General features: G+C 37.2%; 1 protein-coding gene across 1 annotated transcript in view; it reads left to right on the top strand.

The window, feature by feature from the left end:
• The window catches only part of slc4a1b (solute carrier family 4 member 1b (Diego blood group)), a 38,974-nt gene extending 23,043 nt beyond the window's left edge, over positions 1–15,931 (top strand). Inside the window, exons 15-18 of the mRNA XM_051674471.1 lie at positions 7,529–7,770; positions 9,180–9,349; positions 12,892–13,065; positions 14,579–15,931. Coding sequence (XP_051530431.1) covers positions 7,529–7,770; positions 9,180–9,349; positions 12,892–13,065; positions 14,579–14,659 — 667 coding nt within the window. The 3' untranslated portion in view covers positions 14,660–15,931. The remainder of the gene's footprint in view (positions 1–7,528; positions 7,771–9,179; positions 9,350–12,891; positions 13,066–14,578) is intronic.
• Positions 15,932–19,902: the final 3,971 nt, after the last annotated feature.

Below are 19,902 nucleotides of genomic sequence, written 5' to 3'. Positions count from 1 at the left end.
GCTGATGGCCTCAGAGAATTGACCCGACTGAAATACAGGTATAATACTATTCTGTCGCAGAAAGTGGAGTTTTGGTTATTCAGGGCAAGACAGTCATACTTTGAGTCAGGTGATAAAGCAGGAAAACTTTTGGTTAGATATATAAAGCAGAAAGAGTCTTTTTCTATCATCCCCTCAGTGAAATCTGCTTGTGGTGAAATATTTACCTCGGCTGTTGATATTAATAATGCCTTTAAAGAGTTCTATCTTGATCTCTATAGGTCCACGTCTTCGTCTACTGATGAAGATATTAGGAACTCTGTGGAACCATTAGATCTTCCTAAACTGACGACTGAGCAAAAAAATTATCTTGAGTCTGAGATAACCTTGGAGGAGCTTGTTGAGGTAATTGAGTCCCTGCCTACAGGCAAAGTTCCGGGGCCTTACGGCTTTGCCGCTGAGTTTTTCAAATCTTATGCTACAGAACTGGCTCCATTTTTGTTAGAAGTTTATACTGATTCATTAAAGAATGGAAAGCTTCCGCCAACCATGACACAAGCCCGGATCAGTCTGATTCTAAAAAAGGATAAAGATCCAAGTGAGTGTAAAAGTTACCGCCCAATTTCCCTGATCCAGTTAGATGTAAAAATGTTGTCCAAAATTCTGGCTAATCGATTAAGTAAAGTTATGACATCTCTTATACATATAGATCAGGTGGGGTTTATTCGAGGCCGTAGTTCTTCTGATAATATTAGGCGTTTCATCAATAGCATGTGGTCAGTAGCAAATGAACAATCTCCGGTTGCTGCCATCTCTCTTGACGCCGAAAAGGCATTTGATATGGTAGAATGGGATTATCTTTTTAAGATTTTGGAAAGGTATGGGTTTGGGAATACATTTATTGGTTGGATTAAGTTACTTTATAAACACTCTGTAGCAGCGGTACAAACAAATGGGTTAATTCTAGATTATTTTACTCTGGATAGGGGCACCCGGCAGGGTTGCCCTCTTTCCCCATTATTGTTCTGTCTTGCCCTGGAACCATTAGCAGCCACAATAAGAAAGGAGGATGATTTTCCAGGGGTGACGGCGGGAGGTGTAGCGCATAAGCTTCTGCTTTACGCAGATGATATTTTATTATTCATCTCCGACCCCACTAGATCCATGCCTTGCCTCCACAGAATTATTAACTCCTTTTCCAAATTCTCAGGATACAGAGTCAATTTGTCTAAATCTGAAGCTTTGGCTTTGACAGCGTACTGTCCAGTAACGGCTTTCCAGCCGGGCGCCTTCATGTGGCCCAAACAGGGAATTAAGTATTTGGGAATTTTATTCCCAGCAAATTTGTCTGATTTAGTTAGAGTTAATTTTGATCCCTTAATAAAAAAGTTTTCGAATGATGTGGACAGGTGGGCTTCATTACACTTATCGATGATTGGGAAGGTTAATGTTATTAAAATGAATTGCATTCCAAAATTTAACTATCTGCTACAATCTCTCCCTGTAGATGTCCCTCTCTCTTATTTTAAGCAATTTGATAGCATAGTGAAGTCCTTCATTTGGAATGGTAAACGTCCCAGGTTAAATTTCATTAAATTACATAGGCCGATTGACAAAGGTGGGTTAGGCCTACCCAAGATTTTATTTTATTATTATGCATTCAGTCTTAGACATTTGGTTCATTGGTCGCTTCCACCTGAGAGAGCTCCTCCCTGGTTTTGTATTGAAAAGGAAGTTCTTGCCCCTATCTCACCACTGCAAAGCCTTTCGATTAAACTAGCTGGAGAGGTTAAGTCGCACCCCGTTATTTTGCATTTGCACTCAATATGGACAAAAGTGTCCAGAGTGTTTAATTCTGATATTTATTTAAACGTAGCCTCGAGCATATGGCTAAACCCTAAACTATGTATTAATAAGTCCCCTTTCTGTTGGTCAGATTGGATTGTGAGGGGGGTTAATACACTTGGTGACCTGTATGAGGGTGGAGTATTGAGATCTTTTGAAAATTTGATTCAACATTTTGGGATTCCCAGATCTCAATTTTATAAGTATTTACGGCTGCGCCACCTGCTCTGCTCTGTTTTTGGGAGTAGCATACACCCCCCTAAAGGGGCAGATACTCTAGAAGTGGTGATTGCTGCTTTTGGGAAGGGTCATGAGGCATCAGTGTATTACTCCTTGTTAATTCAGAGTCTGGGGGACGGAGCTTTAAATTCTCTTAAAAGATTATGGGAGAAAGATTTAAACTTGGTATTGGAGGATGGAGTGTGGGCAAGGATTCTTATGATGCAAGGGTACGCCTTATGCAATTTAAGATTTTACATAGATTTTATTGGACCCCCTCTAGATTGTATAGGCTTGGTCTTAAGGACACACCCATCTGCTGGCGATGCCATACTGAAGATGGAGACACCATCCATGTTTTTTGGGGGTGCCTTAAGATCCAAGAATTTTGGCTGAAGGTGCAAAGTTTTGTGTGTGATGTGTTGGGCACTCAGGTCTCGTTCTGCCCCAGACTCTGCATTTTGGGAGATAGGGAGGTCATGGATTTGGTAGATAAGTACATGAAGGACTGGGTTTTGACCGGTGTGATGATTGGTAGACAGGTTATTTTGAGGAGTTGGAAGTCAGATGGAGCACCCTCATTCCCGGAGTGGTGCGCGGAGATGGGGAGGGTGGCTGCCTTCGAGGAGGGGTCGAGCATTAGGATGGGGGTTAGGAAAACTTACAATAAGAAATGGGCAATTATTTAGCATTTTTGAGGGAATCTCGAGGTGGGGCGGTGGAGGGAGTAATTTAGAGTTTTTTATTATTATTTTTTTTTTAATAATTATTATACTTGTTTATTTTATGTTATTTTATGTTGTTGTTTTAGTTTTCTGTGTGTGTGTGTGTCTATATTCTATTGACCACAGGGGTGTTCGTGGGGGGGTCAGGGTGGGTTGAGAGTTTGGTAGGGGGAGGGGATATAGTGGGGGTTTAATGTTAAAAGTTTTTGATTCATTATATAGATGTTGTTGTATTTCTTGTGTTAATTTATGAATCAATAAAAAATGTTAATAACAAAAAAAAGAAAGACCTTCTTCTTATTTCTTAAACTGTGATCCTCGTTTCCTCACTGCTCTGTCCTTGAGCCTGTGACCCGGAAACCAATCAAAGTCCGCCATCATTAAGGTCCTATTAATTCTCTAAATGAACTGCAAGGACAACGGAAGCTTCCCGAGAAGGCTTGAGTGAGGAAGCGTTGGTGGATCCTATGTGGAATATTTTTTTGTCAAAACAACTGATGCATGCACGATTTCTTCTCCCCTTTCACATCTGGCACAATAGTTAATTCATGTTTTACCTCTGCGGTTTAACCATAATTGTCACATATTTTAAGCTGCACTACGTTAGATTCCTTTGGTTACAATTAATAAAAAATCAATTTTTGAGTGAATACATAAATCAGTGTTCAAAACCCTGTCCTTGTCTTACCCCGATTCACTACTGTAATGTGATGATTTTTCATTTTGTGCTGTCGGGTTGGATTTGCCACAAAACTGTAGGCTTATGTCCATCATCATTGCATTTACAACATGTCCGTAAGAACAGAGAAGAAGAACCAGCTTCTATGTAATGCTTGTACTGGCTGGGGAAGCTATGGCTGTTCAGTTAGTTGCAACTCATGACAGAAGCAGCAGGACATCAGTCCGAAAGGATGTTGAACTGTTAACTGTTTGGCGAAGCTGTTTACTTGCTGTAAGCTTGGATATGTTTTCTGGTAGGGCTGTTGAAGCTTATACTGGTTGTCGTGCTTTAATTAATCAAACAGTCATGTGTTTAGTAGGCTACGTTTACCGGGGAAATTACTGTAACATGTTATCAAATATTCATGACTTCTTAGTATTTTATAACATCGCTGCAATTTGGAGATTCCTTAAGTGTGTTTGTCCCTAAGTGCGTGTGTGCTGCTGTCTTATTTCTTTTACCCCAGTTGCAGAAATGCACAAGTTGTTGTCCATTGGCCTTTTAGCAGATAGTGTATATAAACAGAGTGGACAATTTAAAATTGCATCTAAAAGCCACAATAGGTACTAAGTTCCCCATGAATGTATGCTCATCTCTTGTTGTTTATAATGTACCCATTTATAGCTTAGTAATATACACTACATATTAATTTGTTTAGCATGTAATCATCTCTCTATTTTAACTTTATTCTTAAAAGAAACTATTAAGGAAACGGTTTATTATTGCATTTCTGCATTTTAATTTCATGTTTATTAAAGTATATTTTATCCGCATCATTTTTGAATCCTCGTTCTGTGTTTTTAAATTATAATTATTGTTTGCAATGCATAAACGTAATATTATAGTATTACGGTTCACTTGCATTGTCCTCAGAGGCTGTAGATTGTAATATCAATATAAAGTGTCTTCAACTGAAATCATTCAGACATATCAGCATTAAAGTTTCACCTTTTATATTGATATGTTCAGTACAATACAAATATTAATGTGTAGAGGACAAAACATTTGAATCATATTAAAATATGCAAATAAGAGTGTTGTTTATCTTCCTCAAAGCAAGTAATATCTCTGTTATAAATGTTTGAATGAAAAACATAATGTCAACATGAAAATAGCATGATATGACTCCAGCTAAACACTGGTGAGCCAAAACATTATGACCACCTGCCTAATATACTGTTGGTCCTCCGCATGCCACCAAAACAGCACTGACCCGCCAAGGCATGGACTCTACAAGACCCCTGAATGTGTCCTGTGGTATCTGGCACCAAGACATTAGCAGCAGATCCTGGAGGTGGAGCCACTGTGGATCAGACTTTATTGGTCCAGCACATCCCCCAGAGGCTCAATCAGATTGAGATCTGGGGAATTTTAAGGCCAGGGCAACACCTTGAGCTCTTCATCATGTTCCTCAAACTATTCCCGAACAATGTGTGCAGTGTGAAAGGGTGCATTATCCTGCTGAAAGAGGCCACTGCCATCAGGGAATACCATTGCCATAAAGGGTTGTACCTGGTCTGCAACAATGTTTAACAACAATGTTTGTCGTCTTCCCACAGTGTATCCTGGTGCCATCACTTCCCTAGGTAAACGGCACACACTTACACGGCTGTACACATGATGTAAAAGAAAATGTGACTCATCGGACCAGGCGACCTTCTTCCACTGCTCCAAGGTCCAATTCTGACACTTGTGTGCCCATTGTAAGTGCTTTCAGTGGTGGACAGGGGTCATCATGGGCACTCTGACTGGTCTGCAGCTACGCAGCCCCATGCGCAGCAGGGTGCAATGCACTGTGTGTTGTGACACATTCCTCCCATAACCATTATTGAACTTTTCTGTAACTTTTGCCACAGTAGACTTTCTGTCGGTTTGGACCAGATGGGATAGCCTTCGATGCCCTCACACATCGATGAGCCTTGGGGGCCCAACACCCTGTCATCAGTTTGTGGTTTGTCCCTCCCCGAACCACTGTTGATAGGTACTCATCACTGCTGACCGGGAGCACCCCACAAGCCTTGCTGTTTCATAGATGCTCTGACCCAGTTGTCTGGCCATAACAATTTGGCCCTTGTCAGAGTCGCTCAGGTCTGTACTCCTGTCCATTTCTCCTGCATCCAACACGTTGACTATGAGAACTGATTGTTCGCTTACCCACTAATCTACCCAGACCTTGACGTGGCCTTGTTAGGAGATGGTCAACGTTATTTGCTTCACCTGTGAGTGGTCATATTTTGGCTCATCAGTGTATATTTCCATATATCTCTCAGAGTGATCACAGCACACAAGCTCAGTAGAACGGAATCTTCAGGTTCTGACTACACTTAGTATCTGCTTTAAAATAAACATAATAACCAGTATCCACAGTTCTTAAAACATGTTCAACCTTACTTCTGTGAAGGTGCTGATAGGGCATCAGAGCTTTTCAGGTTACACATAGCTTCTCCATCGCTAGACAAAGACTTAACAACCAACTAAAATGCTTTTATTTGTGATATCTGGTCATCATTCTCCCACCCATCATCAATAACAGATGGGTGGGGAAAAACAATCGCCTCGTTGTAATTGTGTTTTTTGTTCCCAAGTTTCTCTCATTTTAATGCTGCGTTAGTACATAACATAACAGTTGTTTAAGCTTAACCGGAAGTTCTGCCCAATGTTTGCTAGGTTCACCACTGCCAGTGAAGAGCTGCAAACTTCTGGCAAACAATTGCTCATTCAAAAATGAGCACATTTAAAGGGATAGTTCACCCAAAAATGAAAATTATGCCATCCCAGATGTGTATGACTGTCACATATTCGTGTAGTAGAGATGATGATGATGAGGCGAGAGGCGATGAATCTATTTTCAGGCTTTAATAAGGAAGATGAAGATATATCACAATGTGGAGAACCATAAACCATGTAAACAAAGAACCAAATAAACCACACACTAAAATAAGTGTTACATGGACAAAAACTGACAATGAATAAATATAACTGGAGGGTATAAATACACAAAGGAACTAATGAGGGTATGAAAGACAGGTGAGGATAATGGGGAACAGATGGCTGTGATAAGGGCAGTGCACTATGGGAAATGGAGTCCAGGGGGAAACTTCAAAATAAGAGTCAATGGAAACAGGAGGGAGACAGAATGTGACAATGACAATGAAGATTTTTAGAGAAATATGTCAGCTCTGTAGGTCCATACAATGCAAATGAATGGTGATCACACATTTTTAATTCCAAAAATCACATAAATGAAACATAAAAGTAATCCATAGGACTCCAGTGTTTAAATCCATATCTTCAGAAGTGATATAATAGATGTGGGTGAGAAACAGAACAATATTTAAGTCCTTTTTTAATCTAAATCTCCACTTATGGTATTCGAAAATGACTGAATATCATGGGAGATTTAAATATGTTAACATGATTTTAGTATGATAAAATTGCTTACTAACCTTATCTGTGTGTAGTTATAGTCAATACAGGGATTAGCCAATTACAGGGTTTAGTTATCATGACAAAAAAGTTGTAATATTGGATATAACTTTACACAGATAGGTTAGTAAGCAATTTTATCATATTAAAAACATGTTTAATTCTGTGGCTATACTTTTGAAATTATGTGTTTTTTAGTATTTATAGACTGGCCCCATTCACTTTCATTGTAAATGACTTACTGTTACTGCAATTTTTGCTTTTGCTTTTTTAAATAAAAATGGACAAGTCTAAATTATTTTATGTGGTAAACAATATTATGCTGCGTATGCTGTTTTTTTTTTTTTTTATCTTAAATTGTATTGAACCCAGATTATTCCCTTAAACTAGTGCAGTGTTGCAGATTATTTCTGGGATATAACAGTCAAATACAGTTTAACTTGTCACTTGTCGCAGTCACAGCAGGTTAGGTCAGTATGAGGTTGCAAGCTAGACTGTAGATAGTAGATACATTTAAAAAGAATTATATAAAAATAACTTCCTCTGAAGAATGATTTGCATTCTTGAAACTTCCATATGCAGATCTTTTCTGACTTGTCTCTCTGTTTTAAAGACTAATTGTGAGTAAACCAGAGAGAAAAATGGTCAAGGGCTCTGGGTTCCACATGGATCTTCTCATCCTGGTCAGTATGGGAGGACTAGGTGCCATATTCGGCGTACCTTGGCTGAGTGCAGCAACCGTACGCTCCGTATCCCATGCCAATGCCCTGACTGTCATGAGCAAGGGCACGAAGCCAGAGATCGAGAAGGTTCTAGAACAGAGAGTCAGTGGAGTAATTGTGGCCTTGCTTGTCGGTACGTTGACCAATCTCTGACATTCTCTTAAAGGGATAGTTTACCTAGAAAAATTATGATTTACTCATCCTCATGTCATTCCAAACCTGTATTAGTGGTGATGATTTTGATTCATTTCAGTGACACGATTCTCTTGATTCCTTTCACCAAAAAGATTTGTTCAGATTCATTCACTGATTCGTTCACTGACCATATTTTCAAGTTACGCCTTTGCACGCTAGTCACTTCACTATTTCAGTGAAGGGGTGTGTTAGTTCAGTGGGTCCAACCAATGATATACTCTTTCACAGCCCACTCTCGAATGCTACTGGCTTGCACTGAAGTCAGTCTTTAAAAGCATGACAAAGGAAGACAAATTAAATTTTTTTATGAGTTTACAAATGAATGAAGTCAGTTTAAAAATAGAATTTAAACACCATAACCATTTTCACCACAAATGGCAGGTCTTATTTTCCCTATATTTTGCAAAATGCTGGGCTTAATTATTAACAAGACAAAGAAAAAGTTTAAGAAAAGCCTAAATATCTTACACTGTGTATCAAAGCACCACATTTACACATTCATAACTTGGGGATCATGTTTTGTGTATACCTATAAACTTGTCTAAACAGTACATTTCACTCCTTTTTCTCCTTGTTGAATGCAATTTACTCATGCTGAACTGAACAAACTACATGCCTCCATCTCATTCAGACTCAAATGACCGACTAGTTGTGTGATGGGGTGTATTCGTTCAGTGGGTTAAACCAATGATATGCTTCTTCACAGTGCACACACGAAAACTATTGGCTCATGCTATAGTCAGTTTTTACAGGCATGAAATGCAGCAGAGCTCATTGGCTTCGAAAGTGAGAGACGTAAGTGAATGAAAAATATGAGTCAGTGTATGGAGGTGAATGAGAATGATTCATTCACTTAAAAGATTCGCTCATGAACGAAACATCACTAACCTGTATGCTGTTGTCCGGCTACGACTGGATCATTGAGTCATTAAGTTGAACTTGAGAACTGGATCAGTTTGATTCATGAACAAATCGTTCTTTTGAGCTGGTTCTTTTCAAAGAACCAGTTGATGCAGTTCACAAACTGGACTTGGACTAAGTTTACAAGAAAAAGATTATCAGTGAATAACGACTTGAGTTTGGGCTTGTTCGCCACACAAAGCTAGCATACCCTGTATGATGTCAGAAGACCTATGGTCATATGGATACTCTTATGGTGCTTTAGGAACAGCATCCAGGTTTGGAACAACATGAGGATGAGTAAATGACAACACAATTTTCATTTTATGGGGAAACTATTCCTTTAAAGAATGAAAATGTGGTTCTTACATCACTACACATCCTTTGAAACATTATGTTTGTGTCAGTGGGGAAAGCTTAATTAACAGTGTCTTTGTCTGTTGGCAGGTTTGTCCATTCTCATGGAGCCCATTCTGAAGATGATTCCCATCTCAGCTCTGTTCGGAATCTTCCTCTACATGGGAATCACTTCCCTCAGTGGCATTCAGCTCTGGGATCGAATGCTGCTCCTCCTTATTCCCAAAAAGTATCACCCCAATGAACCCTATGCTACCAAAGTATGTTTCTCTCATACATTCTTATATTACATTTGCATTTTCCATTATTCTTTGGGAATAACTATGCAATTATTATTAAAATTATTGGTTTCTCGGATTAGTATTAGATTAGGATTCTGCACACCTAGTCGAAAAATTCAAATGCTAATTGAAAGACACAATTATATACAGTAGAATACACAGGTGTTTCTTTGGGCACTTTAAGAAAAGTAAAGTCTTGTTGAAACATTGTTCAGACTACATTTACATTTATGCATTTGGCAGATGCTTTTAACCAAAGCAACTTACAGTGCATTCAAGGTAGACATTTTTTTGTATCTATTTGTCTATCACAACTTTTTTTTATTTGCCTACTAACACCAACATTAGATGTACATGCATCACAGGAGATTAATTTTTTTTCATTTCCAGCACATCTCAAACTCTGCACTGTGTTCAATAGAATTCTGTGGTGGATATTATGGAGATGGAAATTACTTTTTTTATATATATAAAATGACTCCTTTGTCTTGCTAAGGCTTGTTTCACAGCTAACATTTTATGTATCCTAAATACACACAATTAATAAATAGTTTTACACTTTTTGCGTAATTTGGCAAAATTACAACTTGATTGGAAATGACAGACAGTAAAAATATTCTTCTCGCCAGTAATTTTTACCTTGAATTTTCTTTGTTTTCTTCAAACATAATTATATTATTTTTCTTTATTTTTTCATATTTCACCTCATGCATACTCACTGACTTGGTGAGCAAGTACACACATTTTTGCGAAGATTTATAAGGGGCAAAGAATTTTGGTGTGCTAGAAATGTAGCCACAACTGTGCAACAGCTATAATAAAAATAAATAAATAATAATAAAAAAAGATAGAAATTATTTTGACGCAATAAATATTGAAATACATTGTGTTTATTTCATTCTTTGTTTTTCAGTGTAAAAATATGTAATAATTTGTATGTTTATACTGGATTTTCATAGTTTAATATTGAAAGTCTGGATCTGAGACAAGGCCAAAACAGTAAAAATCTATACATAAAAGACATTTGAAAAATACCACAAATAAATGATGAAGGCCTTGTAAAAAGGTTCCAGTTCAGTTTTAATGAGACCTTCATATAATTTGAAATCTGTTTGTTTTATAAAAATCAACCCCTGGGACATCAAAGTGTCCTAAGCTGAAGAAACACCGATACTTGTGATTAACCAAAAGGTATAAAAATTACACATGGAAAGGTTATAATTCTGTTCATCATTGGATGGAAATTTGCTGCCAGGATCAATAGAAAATGTATACAAAGGTCTCTTTAAAATAAAACACCTACTTACTGTGGGCAATAATAATAATAATAATAATAATAATACATTTTATTTGTACAGCACCTTTCATACATAAAATGCAGCTCAAAGTGCTTCACAGTTGGAAGTATAAAAACATAGAATTCAACATTTTAAAGAAAGTAAAACAAATCATTGAATAAAAATTAAACAGTACAAAGATAAAAAATAAATAAATAAAATGAATTAAAACAAATGTAGGGAAATCAGAATTATAAACATACAAATGGAATATAATGATAATCAGTAAAAAAAAAAAAAAAAAAAAAACATAATAGATTCATCAAAGCTAGTTTAAAAAATATGTCTTCAAATGCTTTTTAAAAATGTAAATGCTTGGTGCTTGTCTAATTTCAGTTGTAAAGCATTCCAGATTTTTGGCCCATAACGACTAAAAGCAGCTTCTTAAGATTTACATTACAGTGTGTAATAAATTATGCATGGGAAGACCTCAAACTGCGAGTTGGAACCTCATTTGATAAACAGTCAGAAATGTGTTAAAAGACCATTAAAAGAACCTTAAAATCAATCCTGTATTTAACATGTAACCAATGCAAATTAGCTAAAACTGGTGTAATGTGCTCTCTCCTCCTGGATCTTGTAAGCACTCTGGCTGCAGCATTCTGAACCATTTGCAGTCTATCTATACAACTCTTAGGTAAGCCAGTACATTGTGCATTATATTAATCGATGCGAGAAAAAATAAAAAGCACAAATCAATTTTTTCGCATCATCAAGTGAAACAAAGGGTCAAATTTGTGTGATAAAGATGATAAAAACAGGTCTTAGAAACATAATTTATATGAGACTTAAAATTCAGATCAAAATCTAGAATGACACCAAAGTTCTTCACCTCTGTCTTTGACGGTAAAACCAGAGTACCTAGTGCAGTTTCATTTCTTTCACTCTCATGTTTTAAGCCAACAGTAAGTATCTCTGTTTTATGTTCATTTAAATGCAAAAGGTTTGTGTTCATCCAAAGTAAGATGTTGAATCTATTTAATGCCTGTGTGTCATTTGGCTCTACAGAGATATATAATTGAGTGTCATCGGCATAAAAATGGTAGTTTACCTCATGTTCATTAATTATGTTACCCAACGGCAGCATATACAATGAAAATAAGTGGTCCAAGAACTGACCCTTGTGGAACACCATTTAGTATGTCATGTTTTGTAGAGGTACAGTCACCTAATTAAAAAACAAAAATGCCTTCCAGTAATGTATGATCTGATCCAATTTATGCCTGAGAGGCCTATGAGGTTCTCAAGTCTGTTAAGCAGAGTACTGTGATCTACAGTGTCAAAGGCTGCACTTAGGTCCAAAAGCACTAGGAATGATGCATTCCTCTTATAAGTATTCAGTCTAGGATCATTCACCACTTTTAACAATGCCGTTTCAGTGCAATGACTGTTTCTGAAACCCGACTGATACTTCTCACGCAAATTGTGCTCATCTAAAAATGTATTGAGCTGTTTAAAATTTCTTTTTTTCTAAAATCTTATTTAAAAACGGTTCATTTGAAATTGGTCTAAAAGTATTGAGAACAGCAGGATCTAGGTTGCTTTTCTTAAGAAGTGTTTGCACAACTAACTGCACATTTAAGGGCATTTGTGAAATCACCAGTTTCTAAAGAGATTACCAGTTTCTAAGTAATAGTGCACACTATGTGCATAAGTGAATAAAGCACAATTTATAATTAACCTAATTTATATAGAAAGGGGAAAAGAATGACAATTACTACTTTTAAATATAGCGCAGTGCTATTTGAGCACATTTTTCATCATAGACTGCAGGTGGTTTTCTAAATAAGATTTAGATTTAAAATAAGGGTTTGTACTAATACATGCTCAGCTGTAAGTAAATTCACTCCTGAAATGTTTGCATTTCCTTTTTCGTGCACTTTGTTCATTGTTTGGTTTATCGCCTGACTAATATATTTCTTCAGTCAAATCTATCTGATCAGAGATTTTGGACTCAAAGCCAAAGTTTCTTTGAATATGCAATTTAATTTTTTGACTAAGCATGCAGAATTCTTATTATTTTATTTTAAAATTTAAAAAAAATACAATATTTTTTTGCCACACATCTTGCTTTTCCTGCTGAGATGCAGTCACTGTTCACTGATGTTTGTGTCAATACAAGACTTAATAAAACGCCTCTGGCATGTGCTAACAGCTGATGGTGGTCTCTGGCTCCCTCTGCAGGTTAGCACCAGTAGGATGCACTTATACACGGCTATCCAGGTCATATGTCTGGCAGTTCTGTGGGTGGTGAAGTCGAGCGCTGTGTCACTGGCCTTGCCGTTTGTCCTCATACTTACTATTCCTCTGCGCATGTTAATGACTGGACGACTTTTCACAGAGCTAGAGATTAAATGTGTAAGTGGAACTACCAGATAAGCACAGTGGCATCCACTATATTACAGTGATATTTACTATACAGTGACATCTACTTCATTTAATGATCATTACGTTTTGAACAAATCTTCAGGCATGAGACTTGGCTTCGGGAATGCTCGTGTCCCAAGATTTGGTAAAAAGGTAATGATCATTAAAGGTGCAGTATGTAAGATTCAGAAACACGTTATTAATGACACCTGTGGCCGTTAAGTGAACTGCAGCCAGCTACCTGTTGCTCGTGCTCGCGCACACACTCCATAGGGACGCGAGCATTGACCAAAACAATGACGTAACGTACAAAGAGACTGAACATGATTCACCAACATCATGCTGACAGATGAGATAGCATAATTAAAATTACACAGTTATGATTGTTTTACTACAAACTTTGAGACTGTATATTATATTTGACTCTCCAGTGCTGGAACAGGGTTAAAACAAAGTGTGGATATAGGTCTGACTATGTGAGACTGTAGTTTGAAGTAATCACTTTTCTTTGCATGATACATTGACTGCATTTATACGACAGCCTATGTCGGCGTTAGCTAGCTAGCCAGCTTTATCAATAGCTGTTAGCTAAATTTGGTGGATGATGACAGTAGCTGTTTATAAAATAGACTGTACATTATAAATATGTTGACACAACTGTCATTTTGATATATCGATGCGCTATTGTTTTATAATAATAGATTGTATATATTTTCTGTATAACCAAGTTATGTTACACTAATGAATGGAGCTTTTTGCATTATCTTGAACATTGTCTAGCATTCATTTCATGTGTTATTGTAGTTTAGCTAAAATTACACAGATCAATCCTTATGGCACTATATTTCACATGCTTTGCAGTTATGTAAGCTTACCTGTCCAATAAGAAGAACGCCAATTCAGGGTCGGTTTTGATCCCCAAAACCAAACGAAAATCCCTCCAGGAATCAAATGCCCTGCCGATGTTCACTCTAGTTTTCGCTCGACCACAATCACGTTTCCGCTTAGCCAGACTGGATTCAGTAGTTAAATGTTTTTTTTTTTTTGTTTTTTTTTTTTTTGGCTTACTCTGAGTTTGTGTAGGAGTCGTGTTGTACTGGGAACTCTCTAAGATAACGTTACCTAGTGTTGCAGTTTGTTGTCGCTGTTGAATAGCAGAAGAGAAGCTATTACTCTTTGAGGCAAGGCTCTCAGGAGCGTGCATAAACGTCACATCCTTTGGATTTTCCCGGCAAAAGCGACCCGCTCCCTTCGCATGAAAATCAGTCTACAGGCTTTAATAGGCAACCTAGGAAGTTCGGGAAGTGCTCATTTTTTAAATTGCGTTACAAACCGTTCACACATTGGCAAAAAAAGGGCGAATATTACATGAAAATTGTTACATATTGCACCTTTAAATGAGGTTTTGTAAATTGAATAGGACAAAGAGTTAGTATAGAAAAGATTATTTTACTTGAAACCTAAAATATCTATGTTATCTCCTCGCTTTGTACTTTAATTGTAGCTTGACGCTGATGATGCCAAGGCAACATTTGAAGAGGAGCCAGGAGTGGATATGTATACTGAAACTCAAATGCCATTGTAGACCCTACAGCCTGCTACCAGACTTATTTATCACAATCAGCTTGTGATGTCATTAGAAAACTCTTAAAAAAATGTGCATTTCCCCCATTGAGTAAAGTTTGGAAAGGTTTTTGAATTAAGTTAGTGTACTGTGAGTGTGTGCAGCTTTTCTGTGTTAATTATAATTCATTTTGCCCATGGCAGATTATATAATACATATCTTGCTAATGTACTAATATCAGGTATATTACTTAAATGTGTCATTATGACTATGTAAAACTCAATAAAAGTGCCTTACATATTTTTGCTAAAGCTAAAGCTTTGCACTATTCCACAAACTTCCAGCCCTAACATTTTAAGGTATTACATTATGAAGGTCTGTAAAATGCACATGTAGAACAAGCACCTCAACAAAGATATTGTTATTGCATTTTAAAGGTATTGTTAACTTTGTATTATTGCAAGAGTTAAAGATTTGCCTTGCTCCAAAATGTGCTACAACCAGATGCGCTTTTTATGCCACTGGCGATAAGACAAAAATCCAAAGAGACATTGCATAAGGGGCTTATATTTATATTTCCAAAAAATAAACAAGCTTGAAAAATAATGTGCCCACCCCATACTCACAGTTTGTTGTTTCACTTACAGTACAGTATGTAGCTATACTGTCACCTTCAACAACCTGCATTTACCTCAGCTGTTTGCGGTAATTGTATTAAGCTATTCTCGGATATGACATTACAGTATATCTAATATAATGTACTGCATTCTCTTATGCTCATTCTTTTTGTTTGTGTGGAAAAAAAAAATGTCTTATATTGTCCCTCTCCAGTTCGGATTTTTTAATGAAATTTGTAATTGCAAGAATTTGATGAAAAAAATTATAACATAGACATTAATAAATATCAAATACCATTTTAATCCACAAGCTTGTGATTACAGTTTCTGATACAGTTCTGCTTGTGAATATCTACTTTACTTACTACTAAGAACCTCAGACAAAACTCTGAATATCTTTCAAAGATTTTATGTCATTAACCTGTCCAGCTTCGGCAAATACAGTGATTATTTCATCCTCAAAAGTGCATGTTGTATCAACCCAGTACCTTATAAACAAATTTAAATCTGCCCTTCCTCGCAGAAGTTGCTTAAAGGGATAATTCACCCAAAAATGAAAATTCTCTCATCATTTACTCACCCTCATGCCATCCCAGATGTGTATGCCTTTCTTTCTTCTGCTAAACACAAATTTTTAGAGGAATAGCTCAGCTCTGTCGGTCCATACAATGCAAGTGAATGGTGATCAGAACTTTGAAGGTTCAAAGAGGACAAAAAGAGAGCATAAAAGTAAATTCATAAGACTAAAAATCTACACTTTCACTTCCACATTCTGGTGTGGAAGTGACTTTCACTTTCACATTTATCCACCTACTGGTTGGGGCTGGTGAAAGGTGGAGATTGATAGTAAAATATTTGATCTGACTTAAATATTGATCTGTTTCTCACCCACACCTGTCATATCGCTTCAGAAGATATGGATTTAATATATATATATATATATATATATATATATATCTTTTGGAACTTTATCGCATTTAAAGGCTTTATTCTGAAAATTATTGCATTCGGCGTTGTAGCAGCTTTCTAAGTTCTGGGCAAAGAAGGAGTCAGGAGACAGCGAACAGTCAAAGGTGAGTGTTTTATTACTCTCTCTCAGTCTTAAGAAAACTTAAACAAAAACTTCACTTGATTTTCTGTTGGCCCAAGCCTCCCTTAAAACATCTGCATGTTCAAGCTGACTGCATGTCAGCTTGAAGGTAGTATATATATATATATATATATATATATATATATATATATATATATATATATATATACGTATGTTAAGTTCACACAGTACAAGACAAACATTGTGTCTGCATTGCTAGCAATTTGCCTGTTTCAGTCATCTTTCTTTCTTTTTTTGTGCAGTCTCAAAGAAGTTGTCCTTCATGGTGTTTTACTCAACAGTAGAATATTAACAAAATCTTTTCTTCAAGAACCATAACTTTGCTCATTTCCATACAAAAAATTCATTTTATTTCAGTTCATATTGACCACTATTGTCAAGGTCCAAAGATAAGAAATGAAAATCATTATTAAAATACCATAAAAGTAGTCCATACAACACAAAGCTCTTTTATAGCCCCAGAAACCTAGGAATATAGTGCACAAGTCATATGGACTACTGTTATGATGTCTTTATACTGAATCTTTAATAACAATTTATAGTATTTGTCCTTTATGAAGCTTGATAGCTCCTGCTCACTATAAACTGTTATTCTATGGAATAGAGCTGCTTAAAATATCTATTTTTATGTTCAAAGAAAAAGTAACAGCTATGGGGTTTGAAAAACATAAGGGTGAGTAAATGAGTGTGTAAAAGTACATTTTCTGTTTTTAGGTGAACTACTCCTTTAACTGGTCATTTTTTGAGCACAGACCTGACAAGGACATACTAAAAATGGTCTATTTTAAAAGAAAACTCTTAGGAGATGCTGTTCAAAATTCAGAATAAATTAAAGACATAAAGAAATTATTTAGAAAATGTTAACATTGATTATAAATTATGACCTAATAATATTTGCATTAAAAATATATGACACTGTACTTGCAAAAACCTAAAAACACAATAGAAGTCACAAATTCACAAGTCTTACCGTGTTCTAGTTCTCATCTGAGGGTGATAACGCTCTATGTTTAATGGATAATTTTCTTAGACAAGGTTAAGTGAATTTTCTACATCAAAAGCCTGCCAAATTACCACATTCATTCAATTCCTTTAAAATATACACACATTCGCTCTTTGTCTTAAGCCTGATACATTGAAACTACTCCGTTAATGTTTTTACATTCACAATTATGAATAACATTAGAATCATGTACTGTAAATGACATATTGTCAGTTCAAAACGGTGAATTTCAGCAAATGGATTTGCACCCTTGGAATTTACTGTTGGTTTAAAAATAAGCTAAAAATTTAACTTTTTTAAACCATTATGTTATTTCTGCAACAACCTCATGACAGTTAGACAGCAGTGCATAATGGACTGCAGCAGAAAATCATCAAGGATATCAAATATTGAATAGGACGATCTGGCCATATCTGATTATTGGGGGGACTTGTCCCCCTCAATAATGTATATTGTAGTTATGGCCCTGGATAAGAGTAAAATGTGGGAAACCTGTGCTTGTTCCTTGTTGTGTAGCACCTGCCGCTCTGCATGCTGTCCACACAGGACATGACACCACACTCCCCGCATCAGTACAGGCTTCACAGTGGACTACTACCCAACAGATCCTCTCGACCAGTCACAGCAGACTTGAGTTTTCCGAGATGGAGAGAAAATCAGGGCAGACGAGGCGATGTCAATCTCGGATTAAATATTGATTTTAATAATCCTTTTTGTTCCTGATTGTCAATAATGGATCACTTGCTTTTCTTGTATATATAGTATCACTTTTTAGTCTGATGTGTAGCCTATAACTGGTTCAAAACTTTGTTGATTTAGTTTTCAAGAGATATGGAATTCAGTTTTTATTGAATAGTTTTTCTTGAGGAAGTTTACGTTCATAAAAGTAACTGTCGCGGAGTCCATGCCACTGCCATCCACCAGGGGAGCAGCCACGGCCATCTGCCTGGGGCTGGAGGACTTGCTGCCATCCGACGGAGGAGGAGCAAGCTGGCGTACGCCAGAGGGCTACAGAACGTCCGGGAGCCTGCGAGCAAGTTGTTCTCTCTCTTTCTCTCTCTCTCTCTCTCTCTCTCTCTCTCTCTCTCTCTCTCTCTCTGTGTGTGTGTACCACCGCTCACCTTTCCCTCTCCCCATGCCTCCCCTCATCTCTCCCCCAGGTTTGCAGCAGGCGGGGTGGACCACCGACTGACATAACGGCCGGAAGGGCAGCGTCTCCCCTCCAGAGATAGGGGGGAGTTAGTCAGACCGGCGCTGAAGAAGCTGATCAGCGGGAAAGCGAGATAAAGGGCAGCCGGAGACGCCAGTTCGGGAGAGAGAGATATTTATTGAAATAGCAATGTTCGGTGTAAAAGTGATATACAGTATATACATGCAGAAGTGTGGCTGTGTGTATTTTCAAATTATTTTTGTGATCTATGGCGGTGTGTGAGACTGTATGTTCATCCTACACATTTGACTGTGTTCTAAACAACTGCCTGTAACCATCCATGTGTCTGAATCATGTTTATTTGTTCTCTAAATATCTAAAATGATGGGTTTTGTTGTTATGAAATGTGTACTTTTTCAGAAATTCTTGATTAGAATGTCTAATTCTTTATTGTCAGAGTTGCTTGGAATTATTTAATAAAATAAATATCTGAGTTAGTTTGAAGTGTGTTCCTTTACCCTATCTACCAATGATGGGGGGTGGGGGGGCTTCCATGGAAAATGAAGCAATGTGATAATTTTACCTGGTCGCAAAAAGCAGTCTGTTAATTTACCTGATGAACTTTTCACCTTTTGCTGCTGACCCTTTTTGCTTCGCAGAGCTAATGTGTGCTTCTGAATCACTTGCACCTTTATTAGCAACTGACACATAAGTGCCAGCTTTACATGTCTTACATTCTGCTTCCCACGGATCTCGACCTGGATGAAAGCATGGGAATTTTTTGTGCAAATCTTCTGTAAATTTGCACTTCCGTTTGGGCATTGTTTCCACTCAGCTGTAATTTGCTGCTACTGTCAAGCAACTGTTTGATGCTGAACACAACAGCACCTCGCGATTTTGACAGGCAGGAATTTGGCCAATAGTTGCTGCAAGCCTCTTATAATCGACCAATTGGTGTGCGAGAAGGCGGGACTTACAAAGAGGGGTTAAAGCAATGCAAATATGCGCGCGCACACAATGATGCACATCATAATGCAACTAAAGCCAAATCCCGGACATTTTCGCAAATGTAGAAATCCCGGCCGGACGCTTTTTTAAGGTCCAAAAAAGAGGACATGTCTGGGAAAAAGAGGACGTATGGTCACCCTATCTACCAATCTCATGACTTTTCAAATAATAATTTGTAAAAATGCATGTATATGAAAAACATCATGTTTAAAAATGCCATCATCTGACTAAAGTCTTGAAGTTTGTACCAAATTCACACTTTAATGCACTCTCGTGATGGACTTGCTGACTGAGGAAGAACGTGGGCGGACACTCTTGCTCCTTAACTCAGACCTGGCTAAGCGATTCAGCGATGAGCGAAACAGTATCGATTGC

Source organism: Myxocyprinus asiaticus, chromosome 36 (genome assembly GCF_019703515.2).
Source record: "Myxocyprinus asiaticus isolate MX2 ecotype Aquarium Trade chromosome 36, UBuf_Myxa_2, whole genome shotgun sequence".
Taxonomy (NCBI): Eukaryota; Metazoa; Chordata; class Actinopteri; order Cypriniformes; family Catostomidae; genus Myxocyprinus; species Myxocyprinus asiaticus.
Note: the sequence above shows the minus strand (reverse complement) of the source record. Positions and strands in the feature narration are given on the sequence as shown.